The following is a 22,255-nucleotide window of genomic DNA, read 5'->3' as shown; positions in this document are numbered from 1 at the left end:
TAAAGATGAATGAAACAATTGTTTTCGTATGTAAGCTAAAAACAAAACACACTGCCGGCACATCGACGCTACTAATTCAGGGGCTGCTGTAGTCACCCGACGTTTTTGCCGATTTTGCCAATAAAATTAATCAATTTTAGATCACCATTGAGGCAAAAGGTGTTTATACTATAGAGTAAAGTCACTTTATTTTTTTGAACCACTTGGAGATGAAAGAGAATGCTATCAGCTACATATAACAAATTGTTAACACATCGACGCCTTCCCTCTTCAGGGGCTCCAAATTGACAGATTTTCCCATAGATACGGAAAAGCCGGGGGTGAGTGACTTCGGTAGTATAATAGTAGTATAATATGATGTGGCAGGTCTTATGGTTACATTTCATTTTTTTTCTCTTGAACTTTGAGATCGAGCAGGCAGAAAATGTCATTATTTTGGTGTACAACGTCACGTGACTAGCATATGATAGTTTCCGTGCCTAGACCCTTTCACGTTAAACAATTAATAAAGTCCAAACAGAATCGAATATATGCATTTAATGTTAATAGTAACAATGTTCTTGTATCATAAATTTTTGCTTACCAATATTTGTGATTATTGCTATAGTTTGAGGAGGCCAATGTTTATAGGAGTATCGATTCCGGAATTGATTTGATTTGCAATTGGGTCTGAGTAAATAATATACACTAGCGTCGTCTGCTACGTAAACTAAATGAACGAATATGACCAAAACTAACTATTATGTTCATGCAAATTAGAAGACTTTCCCCTATTCCGATTTTTGGGGACTTTTAGTATGAACTCAAAGACCTCATGGACCTCAAAAAATGTTCTGCATTGGAATTAATTCTGTTGAAATTTGTTCCTAGTGAAAAGTTAAAATGACAGGACTATTCGGAATATTCGAGCCTTCGGAATAACGAAGCGTCGGAATTACGACTGTATGCAAATATGCAAATTTGGAAAAATAATTTCGCAGCCGTGCCCACGATGAATTAGACAAAATTAATTTTCGGACATCTGTTTCTGAAATCTATTTTGTGTAATGAAATATTTGCCTTTTAATATTGAAATTCAAAGCTACATTCCATATGCTTTCAGCGGGAATAATTTTGTACTTTCGCAATAATAGTTTACTAAACTGGGACAAGTGACATAAAAAGTGGAGCTAATAACTTGCTACACACCTATCTCCTATACCCTATGCTACACCGTCCACACCCATCTCCTATACCCTATGATACACCGTCGCGACGCGTCGGACCCTGCAGCCTTAAGGCTTTGTTGATAATTGCTTCGTGTTTAATTCCATAAATTTTACAGAACTTTTCTATTCCCGCTGGTACTGGGCCCAACGAGGTAATCAGAGAACCTCTCGGTTCTCTGGCACCGCATGAAGTGGAAACAATCGGGATTCATTTCCAGCCGACTGGATTCTCAGAGTTCCACATCTTGACAAACTTCGATGTTTGTACTACTATAGGTCAGTGTGATAATGTTCGAAAAATTGCTCCTCTCACACCGGCGGAACCGACTCAAAACCGACAAAAGCTATTAGTACGTCAGGTCCGGGAGGGGGGGGGGGGGCAGTCATTGCTGTACACATGCGTGACCAATTCATTTCCAAACACCCCCTAAACGAGTTTTTCGCTTCATTTACCCATTTTGGCCCCTAAACAAGTCGCCAGAATATGACTCCGGGAAAAACATGGAGAAAAAAAACGTACCCTCAACACATTTGGCTAGTCTTGAAAAAAAAAAACTTTGGAAAAGAAATCCCTGAATACGTTTGACCCCGCGATTGATCTGTCTTTCAAAAGCACCCTTTCTATTAAAAATACGTGTTTTTTATACTCTTGAATAGTGCACGCGCGACTTGATAAACTGATAAAACCATATGGTTATGGTCAAGCATGTGTACAGCAATATATTTCACCACTGTAGTCCCCCCCCGGTGTCAACTTCTGTTGATTATCTTACCATCGGTCGGTTTGAAGTTGGTTTTGTTGTTGTGGCTGTAGCGATTGTGAAAAAGGAAGAAAAAAAACCGATTTGTCATATTAAAAACAGAAGCCTGTATTCTGAACTTTGGTTTAATTTAAACTCTGGGCCCCGTTTCATATAGAGTTACAACTGTTGTAACTTTGCCATCATGGCAACTACCATGGTAACAGGGCTCAGCAGCCAATCAGAATCAAGGTTACCATGGTGGTTGCCATAATGGTAAAGTTACAACAGTTGTAGCTCTTTATGAAACGGGCCCCAGGTTTTGGATTAACTATGGAAAGCCAACCGTGACACAAATCCCTAGTAGTTCAAGCTCATTTGAAACTCAAATAATTTAGAAATTATCTGTGATTAATAATTGGAAATGTCTTCTTCACCATTAAAGCTTTTGTAAAGTAAGAGTAAACAAAAGAAGTAATGTATACGACATTTTGAAACTTGGCTTCCAAATTTTTTTAGCACAGAGTTAGACCATGGTCTAATTTAAACCCAACTTCAGAATACAGGCCTGTATTTCAAGAAATTTAAGTTCTGATGAAATAACAAAGGGGTTTTTAAATGTGGTTCTAAAGGTTTTAAAGACATTTACTTCTTAGTACTGGTAATCGGATATCCGTCTATGCGGCACACTATAGTCGCAACGGTAAAAATCAACAAAATAAATTAAGTTATTCCAATTGACATACTCTACCATCGGTCAGTGTATAGTCGGTTTCGTTGGATGGCCGGTGCATTACCACCCATTTCGCTGATTAATATTCGATTTTTCACTCGATAGATTAGCGTTTCTTTCTAAATTTATTTCATATAATTCTTTAATTCATTCAACTAAAAAGTTTGATGTTTGAATGCATCAATTGTGTATCAAAATCGTTCATTCTTTCGCATATCTTCCACTTGATATATAAACCTTTTAAAAAAAGTTTGGAAATCTGAGTTTGTTCGATAATCCCTCCTCAGTTTTAGTAAATATTAATGTGTGATTGATACTAATGAAAATATCATTTAATCCTCTTTAAAATGATACCCTACGTAATATTATGGTTCACATGGAGATGCAGTGCATTGAAATTTGGCGCAAAGTCAAAATTCAAAAGTTGCAAAATGACAAATTATTGGAGGTCACTGTTCCCTTTTTTTAAGGGAGAATAAAACCATTGGAACAAGATAGCTTGTGTGAAAACAGAAAAATCAAAGAAACAGATCAACAAAAGTTTCAGAAAAATCGGACAAATAATGAGAAAGTTATGAGCATTTGAATATAGCGATCACTAATGCTATGGAGATAGCAAATTGGCAATGCGACAAAGATGTGTGATGTCACTTGTGAACAACTCTCCCCATTACTTTAGTATATATTTCACTTGAATTGCCTCTTTTATCACATCTATCCATAGATCATTTGTTCTTTCTCCATGAGGGCATGTAATACATACTTTTTAAGAATACATCATGGATAAAGAGTTTGTATCATCATAAAAAAAGCAAAAAGATACATTTTGAGGGTATTTTATAGTCCACCAAAGGGAAAGTTGTTCATCAGTGACATCACACAACCTTGTCGCATTGCCAATAGGAGGATCTCCATAGCATTAGTGATTGCAATATTCAAATGCTCATAACTTTCTCATTATATGTCCGATTTTTCTCAAACTTTCTTTATTCTTATTTTTTTATTTTTCTGTTTCTACACAAACCTATATGTTCCAAAGGTTTCATTCCCCTTTAAGATAAGAATGTAATAAATTTTTAGCTCGCGCTCCGCGCTCGCATAATTGATTTTCATGACAAAAGAAAAATGTATTCAGATCGCCCAGATTCTAGGTCTTCATCTAAAACACGTGCATGTATGCTTATTGAGATAAATAGCTTGTTCTTTATTTAAAACGTACTTAAAATGTCCAGTCTCAGATGAGAATGTAAGAAAAAATATTCTGCTTGCGCTCCGCACTCGCATTATCAATGTAGGAAGATACCAAATTATCCATCCTTTTCATGATTGACAAAACATGAATACAATGTTCTGTTTTAGGTCTGTAATTTCATCTTTAATGCTCGTTTAGCGACGATTTATCACAACTTAATGACAAATACAATACACAATTGACCTATCTTTGTAAAGCTTAGTATCTCTTCTTTCAGTTGGTATAACATACAAGATTTCTCATCCATGCATGAGTGAGTAAAAACAATTTGAAGAAATGATAGCAAAAAGCCATTTGGCAGGGGGTATCAAAATTTCAAAAAGAAAATCACATGCCTAAAAGTTCAATATCAACTCTTTAATTTGAAAGCTATATCGCAGAAAATGGTCAAGAAATAACAAAGTTATGTTTCTTCGAAACAATGCTTGTACAGTATTTCCATGATTTTATGAAACAAACCTGTTTTCACTGGTTTCCCACCTAAGCTATCGCACGGTTAACAAAATACTTCATGCATGGTTGATTGTCAACAAAACTGAGTAGAGTGTCGAGTAAGTCTAACAGCTATTCTGTTAAACATCTTCATTTTATGAAATTATTTGAATTTAAGCCTTATTTCAAATAAACAGAACTTCGATATTTCATGACCGTTTTCTGTAATTGAGGTATCAAATTAAAGATCAGATATTGGACTTTTTGAGAATGTGATTTCCTTCTTGAAACTCAGATAGCGCCCGCCAAGTGACTTTTTGGTTTCCTTACTTTAAATTGTTTTTGCTCACTCATGCATGAATGAGGAATATTCTAAGTGATTCCAAATGAAAGAGACTCTAAGCTTTACAATGATAGGTATTTTTTATTGTACTTACGATTAAGGTATGATAAATCATCGACAAATCTCGGTTTTTTGTGGGACGCACTGTCCCGTATCTCTCTTGGACGCTTCTTTTTTATTTTGTCTTTTCCCCTTCTTCAACTTCAATAATTCTTGGTTTCGTTTCAGATTACTGTGTACCCAAACAACCAGGTATGTATACATTTTGACCAACTTTTTCAAAATACTACTTGATAATCTCATTGATATCTTTAAAATCCCACCCTTTCAGAATGCCTGACCTTACATGTTAGGTACAAGTTTTCGAGAACTGTACGATGGATAAATATCTCTTTGATATGATTTGAATCAATTTGATTTTTTTTTCAACTACCGAGGTTCAATAACGATAAAAAATAAACCTAAAGTCTGATTGAACGAATTAAGTAAGGTAATTGCGATAAAAATGAGATAAATGTAATGTTTGTAATAAACATACAACTTTAAAATCTATATGGTTGCATATAATATGTACCTGTTGCTACATTGATGCTGTACTGTCGTACATTGGTAGACATGAGTTAAATGGTTACACCAGGCAGAAAATAAAATGATGTGAACAGATATCGAAAAATCAAACAAACGAAATACTGAAAATATGATCAAAACCGGACAAGAAATAACAAAGTTACAGGACTTTAAATGATTTTGAAATATTCCGGTGAATAAAAAATAGAAACAGTTTTAGGCATATCAGCATGAATATTCAATGAGCTGACGTCAAGAGACGACTCTTCCATTTCACTTTTTTAATCACCGTCGTCATTATTATTTTGAGATTAATTAAAGGACAAGTCCACTCAAACAAAAAGTTTAAGCATAGTACAAGCATTGCTTTTTAGTGGGTCTCTCCATTTCCATCTTAATTTAATTTCTATTGAAAAATAGTATACTTACTTAAAACCTCCAATGTGTTGCCCAAATTGTGTTTTTTTTTCACAACATGTGTATTATTATTTTTGTTTCTTTGCAACGGATCCAAATACTTATATATGGTATACAACTTGTTTTTGTTTGATGGAAGTGAAATAAATAAAATTGAATTGAATTGAAAAGTTTATTTGCATAAAAAAAAGGAAAATCAAACAAGCATAACACTGAAAATTTCATCAAAATCGGATGTAAAATAAGAAAATTTTGACATTTCAAAGTCTCGCTTGATTTCACAAATCAGTTATGTGCTCGGTAAATTGCCAATTCTTCCACTGCCAACTCATCCACTCACCACATGGTCTACCTTAATTTAGTCCAATGCCATTTCGTCCATCAACATTTCGTCTAACAACCATTTTGGTCCAATGAACACTTCGTCTAATCACCAGTTCGTCTATTACCATTTCGTTTGATAATCAGTCGGTCTAATACCCATTTTCTTTTCATTCATTTTGCACAATTAACATTTTAGTTTAATAATAGGTCCATTTATATAGCGCAGCTACTATGTGCATATACTCTACTGCGCTTTGATAATTGGTATCATATTATTACCCCGGCTGTAGCTGAGCCGCCATATTAATAGGCGCTAAAGCGTTCAAGGAAAAATCCTACCGGGTACCCATTCACCTCACCTGGGTCGAGTGCAGCACAATGTGGATAAATTTCTTGCTGAAGGAAATTACGCCATGGCTGGGATTCGAACCCACGACCCTCTGTTAATTAGGCCAAATGGTATATGGACCGAATGGCTATTACACCAACTGGTTATGAGACGGAATGCCATTGGAATAAATGAAAGTAGATCATGTTTTGAGTGGACGAACTTATGGTAGACGAAATGATAGTAGACGAGTTGGCAATAGGACGAATTGGCATTAGACGATTTGGAAATAACAAGATATAATTTAGTCGTTATACACAGCCTGGTCGGTATGCAAATTTAGGAGACTGATGACGTCATCCACTCACTATGTCTTTTACATTTCATTATATGAAATATTCTAATTTTCTCCTCATTGTCAAGTGAAACAACGATTAATTCCTCCCTTAACATTTTTTGTCCTGAGGTGGACTTGACCTTTAATGAAGATATCTTATAACACATAACATGTACATCTTGATAAGATTTACGCGATTTCTTCAATCAAGAAATTATTATTCTTTGATAAAATCTAAATATCAAAAGATAGGCTTAGATCAATTGTGCATGAAATAAGTTTCACCTTGCGTCAGCACCTTTTGACTGAATATTTTGATTGCCCTGGCTGTGTATTCCAAGGTGACTGGCTACACACCAGAAGGTTCCGGGTTCGATCCCTGGCACGCTCTTGATGAGCAATGCATTTTATATACATTGTTGTAGTATCTTCCGTCAAATAAATGCAACATGATGTATGCCTTAATAATACCAATGTGTGTCACACAATAAATTAAATATATCAATATTACGTAAATATATCATTGTATCCATATCACAAACAGGATGCCGTTTCAACGGAAAGTTTTATAATGTAAGTGGAGAGATACTTTCCTTTCCAAATTTATTTCCAGTGGGAGGGGGAGGGGGATCTTTTTTTTCAAAATACGTGTTTCAATGTAAATGTTCAAATGAAACGAAATTTGTGGTCATTATAGATATGTGACCCTTGAGTTTAGATGGTCATTATCACTGGCGGAACCAGGGGGGGAGCTGGCCTGTGCCCCCCCCCCTCTTGCGAGGCACAATTAAAATTTGTAATGTAAAAATGCCATAAAAAAGTGCCCCCCCCCCTTTGAAAGTGAAGACTTTTCTTTTGGCTTGTCAAATTTTTCCTCGGGAAAATGTGCCCCCCCCCCCTTTAGAAAAGCCTGGTTCTGCCCCTGGTCGTTATTGATACTCTGTTTATATTTCAGGTTGAAATGCACTAAATATAAGATCTTTTATCAGTCAAGATCTATCTTTGGTGGGTTTCTTTTAGCTTGAGTGTCAGATTTTTGAGGAAAAAATGTCGACCGATTCTCTTTTTTCTTGGTTTCCGCGTTCCATTCCCCCGGAAAAGTTTAGTTTATTCAATCGAGTCTTATTGCGAGTTTTGACCTCTTTCGAAAAGAGCGCTTTCAGAGTTTTATAGTTGCTAAATACAGTACGTTTGTGAAAGAAATACGCAAATTTTTGATACTTTTCTACCCTAGTATATTACCATGTACTTTAAGCGTGTTTATTTCATGCCATATACAGCATAACAGTTAAGTGATTGTATAGTATTAAAATAAGAAACAGGAATAGTAGACTCATTGACTTGAGGAGAAAATTATGAAAAACTTAAAAGAAACTTTAATGTTTTTTCAAATAGGATTTTCAATATTTTACTCATCTCAAACTATCAATAAAATATTTTTGTAAAGCAATAACGTATTCCTGCATCCTCTTCTAATATAAAACGTTTTTTTAATCTTAAATAGTACGGAGACAACTTGCCTTTTAATGACAGCTGTGTCGAAATGGTTTGTGATGAAATGATGGGTCTCCTGGCAACCGTAAAGACTTGCAATCTCGACTGTGATGTAAGTATGGGAACATGATGAAGCCTAAGAATCATGCCACTAGTACTACTACTACTACTACTACTACTGCTACTACTACTACTACTACTACTACTACTACTACTACTACTACTACTACTACTACTACTACTACTACTACTGTTACTACTACTACTGCTACTACTACTACTACTACTACTACTACTTCTACTGCTACTACTGCTGCTGCTGCTACTACTATTACTACTACTTCTACTACTACTACTACTACTTACCATTACTTATACTACTAGTACTGCTACTACTTCTGCTACTTCTACTACTACTACTACTACTACTACTACTACTACTACTACTACTACTACTACTTACCACTACCTATACTACTACTGCAACAACAACAACTACTACTACTACTGCAACAACAACAGCTTCTTCTACTACTACTACTACTACTACTACTACTACTACTACTACTACTACTACTACTACTACTACTACTACTACTACTGCTACTACTACTACTAATACTACTACTACTTCTACTACTTACCACTACTTATACTACTTACCACTACTTATACTACTACTACTACTACTACAACAACTACTACTACTACTACTACTAAACTACTACTACTACTGCAACAACTACTACTACTACTACTACTACTACTACTACTACTACTACTACTACTACTACTACTACTACTACTACTGTTACTACTACTACTACTACTACTACTACTACTACTACTACTGTTACTACTACTACTACTACTACTACTACTACTCCTACTACTACTACTACTGCTACTACTACTGTTACTACTACTACTACTACTACTACTACTACTACTACTACTACTACTACTACTACTACTACTACTGTTACTACTACTACTACTACTACTACTGTTACTACTACTACTACTACTACTACTACTACTACTACTACTACTACTACTACTACTACTACTACTACTGTTACTACTACTACTGCTACTACTGCTGCTGCTACTACTACTACTACTACTACTACTACTACTATTACTGTTACTACTACTACTACTACTACTACTACTACTACTACTACTACTACTACTACTACTGTTACTACTACTACTGCTACTACTGCTGCTGCTACTACTACTACTACTACTACTACTACTACTACTACTATTACTACTACTATACTACTACTACTTCTACTACTACTACTATACTACTACTACGACTTCAACTACTGGTAATAGGATGACTTCCTCATCCTGCTACTACTATTACTACTACCACTTCTACTACTACTACTACTCTAGTAAAAATGATGATAATAATGATTATGATGGTAATAATGAAAAGAATAATGAATAATATAATAATGATAATAATTATAATGGTCATGAGTATAATACTGCTATCTTTAGCAATATGATTATTATTTGTAATGATAGTAATGATGATAATAATGATAATAATAATAATAATGTTGATAATATGAAATTATTAATTATAACGACAATAATGATAGTAATAATAATATCAATCCGTTATCATATCACCTCGCGTTATGACCTAAAGACTTTGTATGCGTTTCCAAAGAGAACCTGGATGTTAAAGCCCTTGCTCTATTACGATTACCGAAGGCCTTTATTTAATGAAATGTCTCTTTATGTCGTTGTGAAGTCATCGACCGCTAATGACCAGTACAATTATTTAGCCGACCTTTTTTTTACCTTTTGATTTTTTTTCTTCAGAATTTGGCGACTTTGCTTTCACATTGATCAAAGGTTTAGAAAGGGCTTTAGTTGGAATCATTGTTGGGATAACAATGGTAATTATCACTAGTTCGGTGGCTCATTTACAATTTCTAAAATGCCTTTATGTAACTGTTTGAAATCAACTTTTCTTTCTGACAGGGGGACCTCATATACATGGACGGCCAGTGCTGTCCGGATTGTGGTGAGTATGTTTTTAATAATTCATTTCTGTCATTTATTTGATTTTAGGCGATAAAAATTAGGTTAAAAGAAAACTTGCGGCTCGAGTTCCTTCCTCAGTTTTAACCAAATCTCATGAAATTTGGCACACACACATTTTTCTTGAGGTAAAGATGTGCAAGATATATTTTTTGTGTGTCAGAAATCGTGTTACTATGGCAACAAAATGATGGCAAAAAATAGGTAAAAAACTTGAAATACGAACTTCTTCATCAGTTTTCAACTAATTCTCATGAAATTTGGCATACACATTGGACTTGAGCTAAAGATGTGCGAGATATTTTTTTTTCACTTGTCAGAAATGCGTTGCCATGGGAACTACTATTTTAGCATTTCAAGATTCAAGAAGTTTATTTTCATTTCCATAACAAATATAAATCAAATACAAATACAAATCAAAGTACGAATACAAAATCATTTAAACTTAGCTTAATTATATAACAAACGCTTGTATAAATAGCATAAATTCCAGGAAAACTTGTGGATCAAACAGGGCCCTGGGAACGATTTTTTTTTGGCAGGGGGTGCTGAACTTACTTTGAAAAGTAAAAAAAAAATGAGGGTCGTCACGGTTTTGATCCCCAGAATTAGACAAGCAAAAAAAAGGAGATTTCAACCAGACAAATAGTTGGTCATTTTTCTTACATTGTCGCCAATTTTTGGCACATCTACCAGACTTCCAGGGGTTGCTGCCTATGGAGAATAATACACACAGCACCCCCTGGGAAATTCTACCCCCGCTTTCCCAGAGCCATGCATGGAATCCGAGTATCTCCCCATTTTTTTGCTCGTGCCCATGAAAATTGGCACAGATATTCATCTTGGGGTAAAGCCATGCAAGATTCATTGTCTTAACGTGTTCAGGGGAGCGTTTCATGAAGGGAGTTTGTCCGACAAGTTCTATTTTATCCGACAATTACCATAGTAACATTACCTCTCAGCCAATCAGAATCAAGGAAAGATGTCAGATCTGACAACTTGTCGGACAAAAGTGTTGATGAAACGCTCCCCTGAACTGCATTACCAATGTAACGCCATAAGGTTGGCTATTAATCTTTTAGTTTTCCGGGGAGGGAAGGGGACACCTAAAATATGTCTTGAAACTAAAGAAGCAAAGCCTTGGTGGCGGTAATTGCATGTTCTAGAGTGACATTGAAGAATTTCGTGCACACTTTTGGTTTTCAAACTAGTTTTCGGGGGGGGGGGGGAATTGCCCAGTTTCTTCTCTTATGTTCAGCCGTGTTGTTTCATTAATTTTAAAGAGAAATTATCACTGCTTTTCACTAACTAAGCTGCTCTTACACTGCAAAAACTCCGGTGTTTATTTAACACCAGCCCGGAATCTATATCTGTCCACAACAGAGAAGTATTGAAACAACACCAATTTGGAATCAAAACGATGCTGTTTGAATACCAATTAGTGTTGTATAAACACCTATCTGGTGTCAGAGTAATAACAAAACCGATGTTGTTTAACACTTTCTTGGGACATATATAGATTCCGGGCTGGTGTTATATCAACGCCAGAGTTTTTGTAGAGTAGACAACCAGGTAAATGGATTTGCGGCAGCTTATAACAATAGTGACTGTTGTTTCGTGAAATTATTTCGTGATTGATGCAATGGACCCTGGGAGGACATTTACTGCAAAAACTCCGGTGTTGATTTAACACCAGCCCGGTATCTATATCGGTCCACACTAGAGAAGCGTTGAAACAACACCAATTAATAACCAACCGATATTGGTTTAACACTAAATGGTGTCACTCAAATGCCAAATTAGTGTTAGCCTGACACCAATATAGATAGCAGGCTGGTGTTCAATTAACACCGGCGTTTTTGCAGTGTTGACATCTTTTTGGGATTAACCATATTTTGAATATTCCATCTTTATGAATGTTGTACCTTGGATAGTTTTATGGAAAAAGTGAATAGAGGAGGTCAATATACCTCTCCGTCCAAGTTAAGTTAAACTCTATATTACATAACGTTCTGTGCCCATTTTATTCAAACCTCTTATTTAGAGGTATGTTTGTTAGATTATTAAAATTATTTTACACTGCACTCTTTAGAACTTTACAACCTTTCTTTGTCCCGCATTTGGAACCTTTCAAAATTCTTCAAGGAAGCAGATAAGTGTTCTTAACAACCCTTTTAGAACCGTTTTGGTTCTACAAGACCTTTCGACCAAGATAGCTTGTGTGAAAACAGAAAAATCAAAGAAACAGATCAACGAAAGTTTGAGAAAAATCGGACAAGTAATGAGACAGTTATGAGCTTTTGAATATTGCAATCACTAATGCTATGGAGATCCTCACATTGGCATTGCGACAAAGATGTGTGATGTCACTCTTGAACAACTCTCCCCATTACTTTAGTATATATTTCACTTAAATTGCCTCTTTTATTACATCTATCAGTAGAACATGTATTCTTTCTATAGGAGGCCATGTAATACAGATTTTTAAAGAATACATCATGGATAAAGAGTTTGTATCACCATACGAAAAAGCAAAAAGACACATTTTCCGGGTATTTTGTAGTCCATTAAAGGGAAAGTTGTTCACGTGTGACATCACACATCCTTGGCGCGTTGCCAATAGGAGGATCTCCATAGCATTAGAGATTGCAATATTCAAATGCTCATAACTTTCTCATTATTTGTCCGATTTATCTCAAACTTTCTTTGTTTTTATTCTTTGATTTTTCTGTTTCGACACAAGCCTACTTGTTCCAAAGGTTTCATTCCCCTTTAATGTTATATTCAACCTATTGGTTCCTGATAAGGTAAACAAAATCCATGGCTTGTATAAATTAATCTATTATGATGATTTTGATTTGTAATAGTTGTTTTTTTATATTGCTATAATGTTATTCTTGTTACGACCGCAAGTTTAAATTGCAATGTTTAACTTTATCCCAATGCAGTACCGGCGATTACGGTCGGATGTGAGGTTACCTACTCTAACAGGACAGTAAATGTAGGGGATTTGTGCCGCACCGTCCTCCCTATCGCAATGGGCGAATGCGCAGGCCTGTGCTCGAGTTCGGTAGACTCGATGTTGGATAATTCTTGTACTTGCTGTCAAGTCAGCCAAACAACTTCGATCCAGGCACTTATCGAGTGTCGAGATTCCGAGGACGCGCAATCATATCGTGTCAATGGACTTACTAACGTCGTATCAATCTCTCAGTGCGCGTGCCAACGCTGCAATCCTGCAATCCTGCAATCCTGCAATCCTAAATAGCACGGGATAGAACCTTTCGCAAAAAGGGGAGACAAAATTTACCCCATCGAATTCGGTACTGATTAATGTTTTTTTTTTTTTAAGGGTAGTCATAAGAGTCACTTCTTAGCTTTTTTCTTTTAAAATAATATAAAATATATGTAATACTGTACTCTGAAAATCCCTGGAAATTGAACATTCTGTATGGGCAATGTTGCTGACCCAGAATTAAAAGCGTTTATGTAACTAGACAACTAGATAATTGTACGTTCTGGCCTGGTCGAAAAAGGGACCTGTTGAGGATTATTTGCAGTTGGAAAGCATTAAGACGATAAATATTTCAACAGTTACATTGAAATTGAAACTTATTATAAGGCTTATTTATTTGATAGACAATTCAAAAAATCTAAGTGCCTCAGATGATGTTTGTATTTTAGACAAGCCCTTAAATTTAGTTTATTACCTAATTTACACACACATACAAAATAATAGGTTCGTAATAACAATGATAGTAATCATCTATGTACACTTTGTCAAACAATCATAAATTATTTGTAAACACTGCAATATAAACATTTTAAAAAATGAGGGTAGAACGAGAATGTAAAATGAGAGAAGGTCAATGAGAATGAGAGTAATTATGTCAATAAGGGAATAGAGCCATTAGGGATCTATTGAGATTATTCAATATGGTTATGCTATTTAATGCTAAAAGATTCATTATTTGCAAGAATAAAAAGAGAAAAACATTGGTGCCGATCACAGGCTGGGGGGGGTGGCGATACATTCCCAAATATTTCAGGTGGGGGATGGCCTGTGTTAGTTTACTGTCATCATAATATTTGTGATGAATCGTATGGCAAGTATGATTTGAAATGAGAATCGGAATTTCAAAACTCTTTGCATGCTGAATTAATTTTTGGGGTAGTAATACAATTGTTTACATGTTATTTTCTTGAATTCAAGATTTGCCCCGTTGACACTTGGTATTATCATTATAGATGTTATCCAAGAACTATTGCCTTTAATAATCTTATCTAATTTGAAGGTAGGAGACCCGCAAAAAAAATAATAAAACAAAAATAGAATTATTACGCCAATTGTGCAAGGCATCCCCAAACATGAACACCGACCAACAACCATGAGAGAAAGACAACCTAACCAGGGGCGGGTCCAGGATTTTTCCAGGGGGGGGGGCACATTTTCCAAAGGAAAATGTGACGAGTAAGCAAAAAAAAAAAATGGTGTTCACTTGTGTATGTAAGACATATTCCTATTAGAAATATTTGCTGTGACTCTCAATGGGGGCGAACTTGTGTATGAACTATCTTTTTTACATTGGAAATATTGAGTTTGACTCTAAAAAAGGGGGGCAAGGGCCGGAATTGCCCCTATGCCCACTGAACCTAACCTTTGTTATTATAATTTACAGAAAAAACTTAGTAGGGTACTCTTTAGCACGAAAATCTCGTCAACTTCTCGGTCAAAGACATTACGCATTCCGGGGGGCACTTGCATTGACGAGTGGATACCATGCGCGACCAAAAAACACGTAAAAAGGGTGTCTTTTTCACAATAGGGCACGTTACGTGATAAGGGTGTCAAAAACACAAAAATAATGAAGAAAGGGTATCTATTTCGCTAGGAGAATTACGTGTTTAGGGTCGAATTTGCTGGGATGATAAAACAAAAGTAAAATGTTTCACAAAGGATGTCCTTTTTGCCCCCAACACTTCGTGTTTAGATTCCGATTTGCGCGAGGTGTAGACGGTGGGGTCGTACTAAACCAAATAAGGTAAAGCCGACGACAGAAGGACCCGTAACAATAAAACATTCCTGTACTTGTTTAGGGGTTCATTTCAGGAAATATATGCCAAGAGTATCGTTCTGTTTCCAATACTTGTTAAGGGTAGGGTTTCACACGCCAATACTTGTTTAAGGGGTGCATTTTCAGAATATGAAAATTACGTGTTTAGGGTGCTTTTCGAGACCCCATGGTCGCGCATGGTATCCACTCGTGAATGAAAGTGCCCCCCCCCCCCCGGTACGCAGTACCAATCACCAGTGATATAATTGCACGGAATTGACCCGAAAATCACACATTTCTGCAAAAGTGATATAATCCTTTGGGAGTGCTGCTTTGATATACTCTTTGGAATAGTCCCCTTTTACATATCCGTCAGTTTACCTCTCTTGAATCCTTCAAATCTCTCCTCAATACACATCTCCTCCTGTCCTAATTTATCAAGTATTATTAAGTATTCATTGTAATTTAATATCTGTGATCATGATCGATTTTTTCTATTGCGTTTACTTGATTTAATTCTTGTTATGATATGAAGTGTATATGTCCTCTAATTATTAATGATTTTATGTTATTCCTTTGTAAAACGCTTAGAAAAGCGTTATGATTATAAACGCAACATATTATTATTATTCATAAAGATGTAACTACGCGCTGTAGTTAATTGACACTTTTTTCCCAATTCTTTTCGTTATAATGTCTATTATAAGAAAAGTTTAGATTATACCATGCATACTGCAGAGTGGTAGTGTTAGAAGACATCAGCCGAAAAGTATTAAAATGCGTGTGTGGGTTGATGTAGGTTGTGATGCGTCATACATGTAATGGTGGATGGTTTTCATATAAAATTTCATTATTCGATGTAAGGGGTGGATATATTTTAAATACTTGATCAAATGTGGACTTATAGTATGTCGGGCGTCGAGGTTATTACTATCTTTTTCGGTATGTATGGAACGCTAAATTTATCACTGAATTAAAGGTATCGAGGTTATTACTATCTAATTCGGTATGTATGGAACGCTGAATTCATCGCTGAATAAAAGTACTGTAGCAATCGAAAGCGAGCACATGTGTTATTATTTACCTTCAATGACCAATGTCCGTCTTTTCTATAATCCCCCCCCCCCCGTCTCATTTCTCTTCCATTCTTTCCCCATTTTTCATCTCTTCCACTTTGTGTCCCCTTGGCGACACTTCTGTATAAACAGGATTGATATTGAAAGATAAACAATATCTATTCCTGATTGTGTAAATTTCTTGATTTCTATCAATCAAATTGAGTCGTGTGATTTACTTTTGAATGACGTACGAGGAAATCTGCCATGAGATTTTCGACGCAGTGAGAAAAGAATAAAAAGAGGATAAAAAGAAGAATAGAGGTAAGAAAAGGGAAAGGAGAGAAAAGATGAGAGTGCAGAAGACGAGTTATAAGTCGTGTAATTCTAGTGAAAGTTGTGGCACCTTTCTATCAAAATTCCTTGGTGTATATTTAGCCCCCATTCAGCGAATAAAAATCGTTGCCGAAAGTTATGGTGTCAGTTGGGGGGGGGGTCACATTCCACTCAAAACATTCGTCAGGAAAATCGCAACAGCTGTCGCAAAAATACAGAGGGAAAAGGGTAAATGCCCCCAAAATATATATTTTTGGGAAAGACCTCAAGAGAGAGGAACAGAAGTGAAAACTAAGGCGAAAACTTCTTCTTTTCCCATCTCTCCTTAAATTTCATTCTTATTATTTTCTCACTCATTCCTTTGTTTATGTTCTTTATTTCTTTCCCTTCTCATTTCTCCTTCCCACGTCTGTTTCCTAACACCGCTTCAAATCTGCCAAAAAGAGTCTTATATACAAAAAAACATCACTGGCGTTCGCACGCTTTGCCCCCTCACGTCTTTTCTAAACTAATGGAGGTTACATTGATTACGGCTCACCTAGTAACGAATTAATTCTTTATTTTCTTTTTTCAATTTAATTCAATTCTTTTATTTCTTTTTAGGTCTATGTGTCTATCAATCTATTTACTCGTGTATCTCAATAATTAAATAAGTCACATATCCAACCTCTTTCTTTGCATGCATTAGCCCTTATCATACGTGGGGTCTCAGTCAAAGTAAATTATGCATGGATTAAAGTTGTAAAGATATTTCTCATATCAATACCAATACAGAGACTGGTTTGGTTGGAGATACTCCGACCTTCTTCTGACCAAGATACCCCTATTGGTTTCCAATAGTATCTTGGTCGTCGGAGGGTTCGAGTTACTCTTTCCAGACGGGCACTACTCCAACCTTTTCTCCGACCCTTCCTGCGTCCAAGACAGCCTTTGTCTTGGTCGTGATTAGTTAATTTTGGGTGGATTTCAATCCATCCATAATAGAAAATTTTACTCCAACTAGGATCCTACGTCTGAACAAGGCTGTTGTGACCAATGGGCTTTTCCTATTGCCATTAAGGTTTCTGGTTGAACAGGTCTGTAGACCGACTCCATAATTATTCAATTGTTATACGAAAGATGTGAATTCATATTTACTACAGTAAATTAGTCAATGACCTACTTTATAATCACATTTTTTTTTATAGGCCACGAGAATTAGGCACAATAGGCTTAAAAAAGCAAATTTCAGGTAACAAGCTGATTTTTTTTTCAGGATATGTCCAGAAATATGTTTAAATACATGTAACATACCAAAAGTCCTCATAAATACTCCTTGAGGTTGTTTCGTAATCCATTCACATAAGTTTGACATAGCTCACTCATTTTCCACCCTAGGCCTAGACATCCAATTTCAGTGCATATTCCATGGTTTATAGGGGTAAAAAGATCTATCGATACAGGTAAGAGTGGACATAAGCACTCCAGGTTATCTGGAAATCCAAGATGGCGTCCAAAATGGGACATATGGTTTTGAAATCTAAGCCATGGTTTAAAGAGTCAAATAAACATTACAATTTACACGGACAGTAAGTGGTCCAGTATGTCCAAAATTTCAAGATGGCTTGAAAAAAAGATGGAGTGCAAATTGATTGATGTTACTGAATAGCATGTTATAAATCAGCATGAGAGATATGATTATTGTGTCTACACTATGTTGGGTCAAATAGTATTTTGGGCCTCTTAACAATGATACGCAGTTGTCAATTTTGCCTAACAATCCAAGATGACTTCCAAACTGGCGTCTAAATGAATCCAACCACTTAAAAAAATTGTCATAATTTATACAATATCCACGTGCGGGGAAAAACTGCGGCGTCTTTGCTTAAATACATTGGACAAAGTAAATATGAGTAGATAACACGGGAGATAAGAGCAAACATTTTTCCACAATTTTAGAACAAAATTGCACATAATGGAAAACTGAACATCGTTGCTACTTGTCCTAAATGTATAATTTGACATTTCAAACCATAGTGAGGAAACGAAAACTATATCTCACAGTTCGATACGAACTCTTACGAAGTTTATAAAGTGACGAGATTTAGACGCCAATTTGGAAGCCATCTTTGATTTTCAATCAAAATGGACAATTGCACATCATTGCCATCCCAAAATATTATTTGACACTTGAAACTACCTAGACGCCAAAATGATATCTCTCAGGTGGATATAAACTACCTCTATTAAAATTCATTTTCAGAACCCCGTCTTCGTTTTTTTTTGGACACAATGGACCGCTGGCTGTCCTTTTAATGTGTCTTAAATGTATTATTATAAAAACAATAATATCTCTCATGTCAATTTTCAGTAAACCAGTCAATTTAGACTGCATTTTTGGAAGCCACCTTAAGATTTACTAGACCACTGGCAGTCATTGTAACTTGTTCCAATATATTATTTGACCCATTAAACCATTTTTAGATACCAAAATCTCATTTTCTATATGTGTTTATTTAACAAACCTTCGGGTTTTAAGTATCAGCAGCCATTTATTAAGACCTGATTTTTACAAACCATCTTGTAAATTTGGACTTACTGGACCAATGACTGTCCGTTTAACTTGTTCTTATATTTTTGACACTTTAAGCCATGGTTAAGATAACAAAATCATATGTCCCGATGTACTACTTGACCCTTAAAACCATCAAATAGAAACAAAGTTAAAGAGACTATAATAGATGAATTGTGGATTTTTAAGGCTTTGACAGCCATATTTGGATGCCATCCTAGATTTCCAGATACCCTGGGGTGCTTATTTTCACTCAAACATCAACAATACCCCCTTTAAGCCATGAAATATTTCCCGAAATTTGATGTCTACGGTTGATAATGTGTGAGTTATGTCCAATATATTTAAATGGCGGCAAGCCAGGCGTCATCTTTTTCTAGGCCGGGCATGTCTTTATGAATATTCATTAGGTGGGCTGATGATGTTATATCCTTATTTGCTCTTTTGTATCTTATCATGTGAAATTAGGTTTATTCAAAATTGTTCTACCAAGAACTAAAACAATTGGATTAGGAGGATTTATGAGGACTTTTAGTATGTTATTTTAGACATTTTCCTGGACCTATCCTAAAAAAAATCAGATTGTTACAAGAAATTTCCATGATGAAGCTAATGCTCTTGGCCTATTCTGACCAATGTCATAAATAAATTTAATTGATTCTGTGTGGGCCTATATCTTCATCGATATGTTCTTCGCAGAGTAGACGTGTTTTAAAAGGTGCTCCGCCAACCATTGCAATTATATACAAAAGCAGCAACTCGGTAGTATGACGGGCGAAAAGAAAGCCAAGCGAGACGAACCAGAAACCCAGACCGACAGTCGCCCGACGAAAAAGAAGAGAGGTAAAGCAAAAAAGCTGCTGAAGTACTCAGTGACGAATGTGCAGATGACATCCACGATTTGACTGAATCAATTAAATCCGCCTTCGAGACCTTGCTTGCAGACAGTGTATTCGTCGACAAATTTGTGAAAGTGATCAGGGAGAAGCTAGTTTTCCCTGATCACTTTGAAATTACTCAAATTTGCAGATATTCTTTCCCAAGGAACATCTTTATTTATGTATAAATTGAAATATTCCATGTTACCAGATACATGTAATTTTTATGACAGTTTTCATTTGAACTCCAATTATCACTCAATTAATACAAGAAAATTGGCGACTTCCTTCTTCCAAGATTTACAAATTCTTTTTTACAAAATAGATCGATTAGATTTCAGGGATAAAAAAAATGGAATTCTCTAAACTGTGATTTAAAGGGTACTTCGAATTACATTTCATTCAAAAATAAATTAGAATATTGTGTACCTGTGTTTAATGGAAGTTTGACTTTAGACCATGTACAGAAACTAGAAAGAATTCAGAAAAGACTTTGTAAAATTATCTTAGGTCAAAGTTATTCAACTTATAAAGATGCTTTAAAACGATGCAAACTGGATACACTTAAAGATAGACGTGAACAATTATGCACTGATTTTGCAGTATCTATAAGCAAAAATCAACATTGTAAAAATTGGTTTCCGGAAAGGAACGCTGTTGGAATTTACGCAATAAACAAAAGTATATGCAATACAAATGCAGGACCTCCCGTTTTAAACAAAGTGCAATACCATATTTTATTAACCTCCTTAATAACTCATAAAGTGTATATTTTCATTGTAATTTCATTGTATACTGTATTTTTTTAATGTACCATTAGTTTTATCATTATTACATTATTGTTTTACGCTATACATGTTCAATTGTAATACCTTTGTAAATACATACATTTCAGCTTTTTAGCTGCTGTATGTGTATGATTGTTTTACTGGAAATAAATAAACCATGAAATGAAATGAAATAAACTAAAGAGCACAATACTTGCAACTTATTGATATATTCAAATTATGCTGAATGATTATTATTAATTCGTTAATGTTAGTTGATTCTTAAGTTTTCGTATGACTTTCTTGTTATATTTCTATCGTTATTTATTTTATGTATATTTTTTGTATCTAATGTAATTCTATTCTCCTTGTATTTGATTATTTTGTATGTCGAGGGTTGCTTGTTTACAAGTTTTTAACTTTTTTAGCAATCCTGGTATTTTATGTACTACGCTGTTTATATACATTATATTATTGTAATTTGATTTTTATCTTAAATAAATGTTAATCTGAATCTGAAAATAGCCTACCAGAGCACTTCCACACCGGTACTAAGCCATGGTTTCGCCAACAGAGGGCCCGATACATAAATATTAAGGGAGGTATGACTGAATCGTATTCTAAAGGAAAATGACAAATATCGGCAAATAGACATAACAATGAAAATGCATCTTGAGTCACGTCGGTCAACAAGCAGCCATTTTTAAATAGAGTTACTTCGAAGGGCTAATGTGATGGGGAATGTATCGTTCCAATATTTTATAGACCATGTGTCCGCATTTCGAACTCGAGTGGTTTAATGGATGGTCTGGACTAAAAATAATTATAATTATCTAAATAAATAGAGTAAAATTTCACAGAGCAAAATGCTTAAAATAATAATAATAATAATTATACTTGCTTATATAGCGCCTAACACTTACTTTGTCAGAAGTCTCTAAGCGCTCTACAGTATATGCAGCATAATTACCCTGGCTTTGGCAGTGCAGCTGTTACGCCCGCTGCGTTTCAAGGAATAAATTCCTGCCAGGTACTCATTTACCTCACCTGGGTTGAGTGCAGCACATTGTGGATCAAATCTTGCTGAAGGAAATTACGCCATGGTTGGGATTCGAACCCACGACCCTCTGTTTCAGAGTCCGGAGACTAATCCACTGGGCCACAACGCTCCACAAATTAAAATTTCATCAATATCGGATAGCTAATAGCAACGTTATTGAATTTTTAGGTTTATCAATAAATAGTATTTTGTGAAAACAGTTATATGCACATAGTCATGAATATTCAATAGGTGGGTTGATGATGTCACATCCCCACTTTCCTTTTTCCTTATGTTATTACATGAAATCATGAATGTTCAAATTTTCAT

At 35.4% G+C, this 22,255-nt stretch overlaps 1 protein-coding gene across 1 annotated transcript in view; it reads left to right on the top strand.

Annotated features, from left to right (window-relative positions):
* LOC121426614 (mucin-2-like) overlaps positions 1-13,513 on the top strand; it is a 64,482-nt gene extending 50,969 nt beyond the window's left edge. Inside the window, exons 19-24 of the mRNA XM_041622971.1 lie at positions 1,325-1,484; positions 4,937-4,960; positions 7,226-7,254; positions 8,186-8,287; positions 10,186-10,228; positions 13,194-13,513. Coding sequence (XP_041478905.1) covers positions 1,325-1,484; positions 4,937-4,960; positions 7,226-7,254; positions 8,186-8,287; positions 10,186-10,228; positions 13,194-13,513 — 678 coding nt within the window. The remainder of the gene's footprint in view (positions 1-1,324; positions 1,485-4,936; positions 4,961-7,225; positions 7,255-8,185; positions 8,288-10,185; positions 10,229-13,193) is intronic.
* Positions 13,514-22,255: the final 8,742 nt, after the last annotated feature.

The sequence above is a fragment of the Lytechinus variegatus genome, chromosome 13 (genome assembly GCF_018143015.1).
Source record: "Lytechinus variegatus isolate NC3 chromosome 13, Lvar_3.0, whole genome shotgun sequence".
Taxonomy (NCBI): domain Eukaryota; kingdom Metazoa; phylum Echinodermata; class Echinoidea; order Temnopleuroida; family Toxopneustidae; genus Lytechinus; species Lytechinus variegatus.
This window is presented reverse-complemented; position numbering and strand designations above follow the sequence as displayed.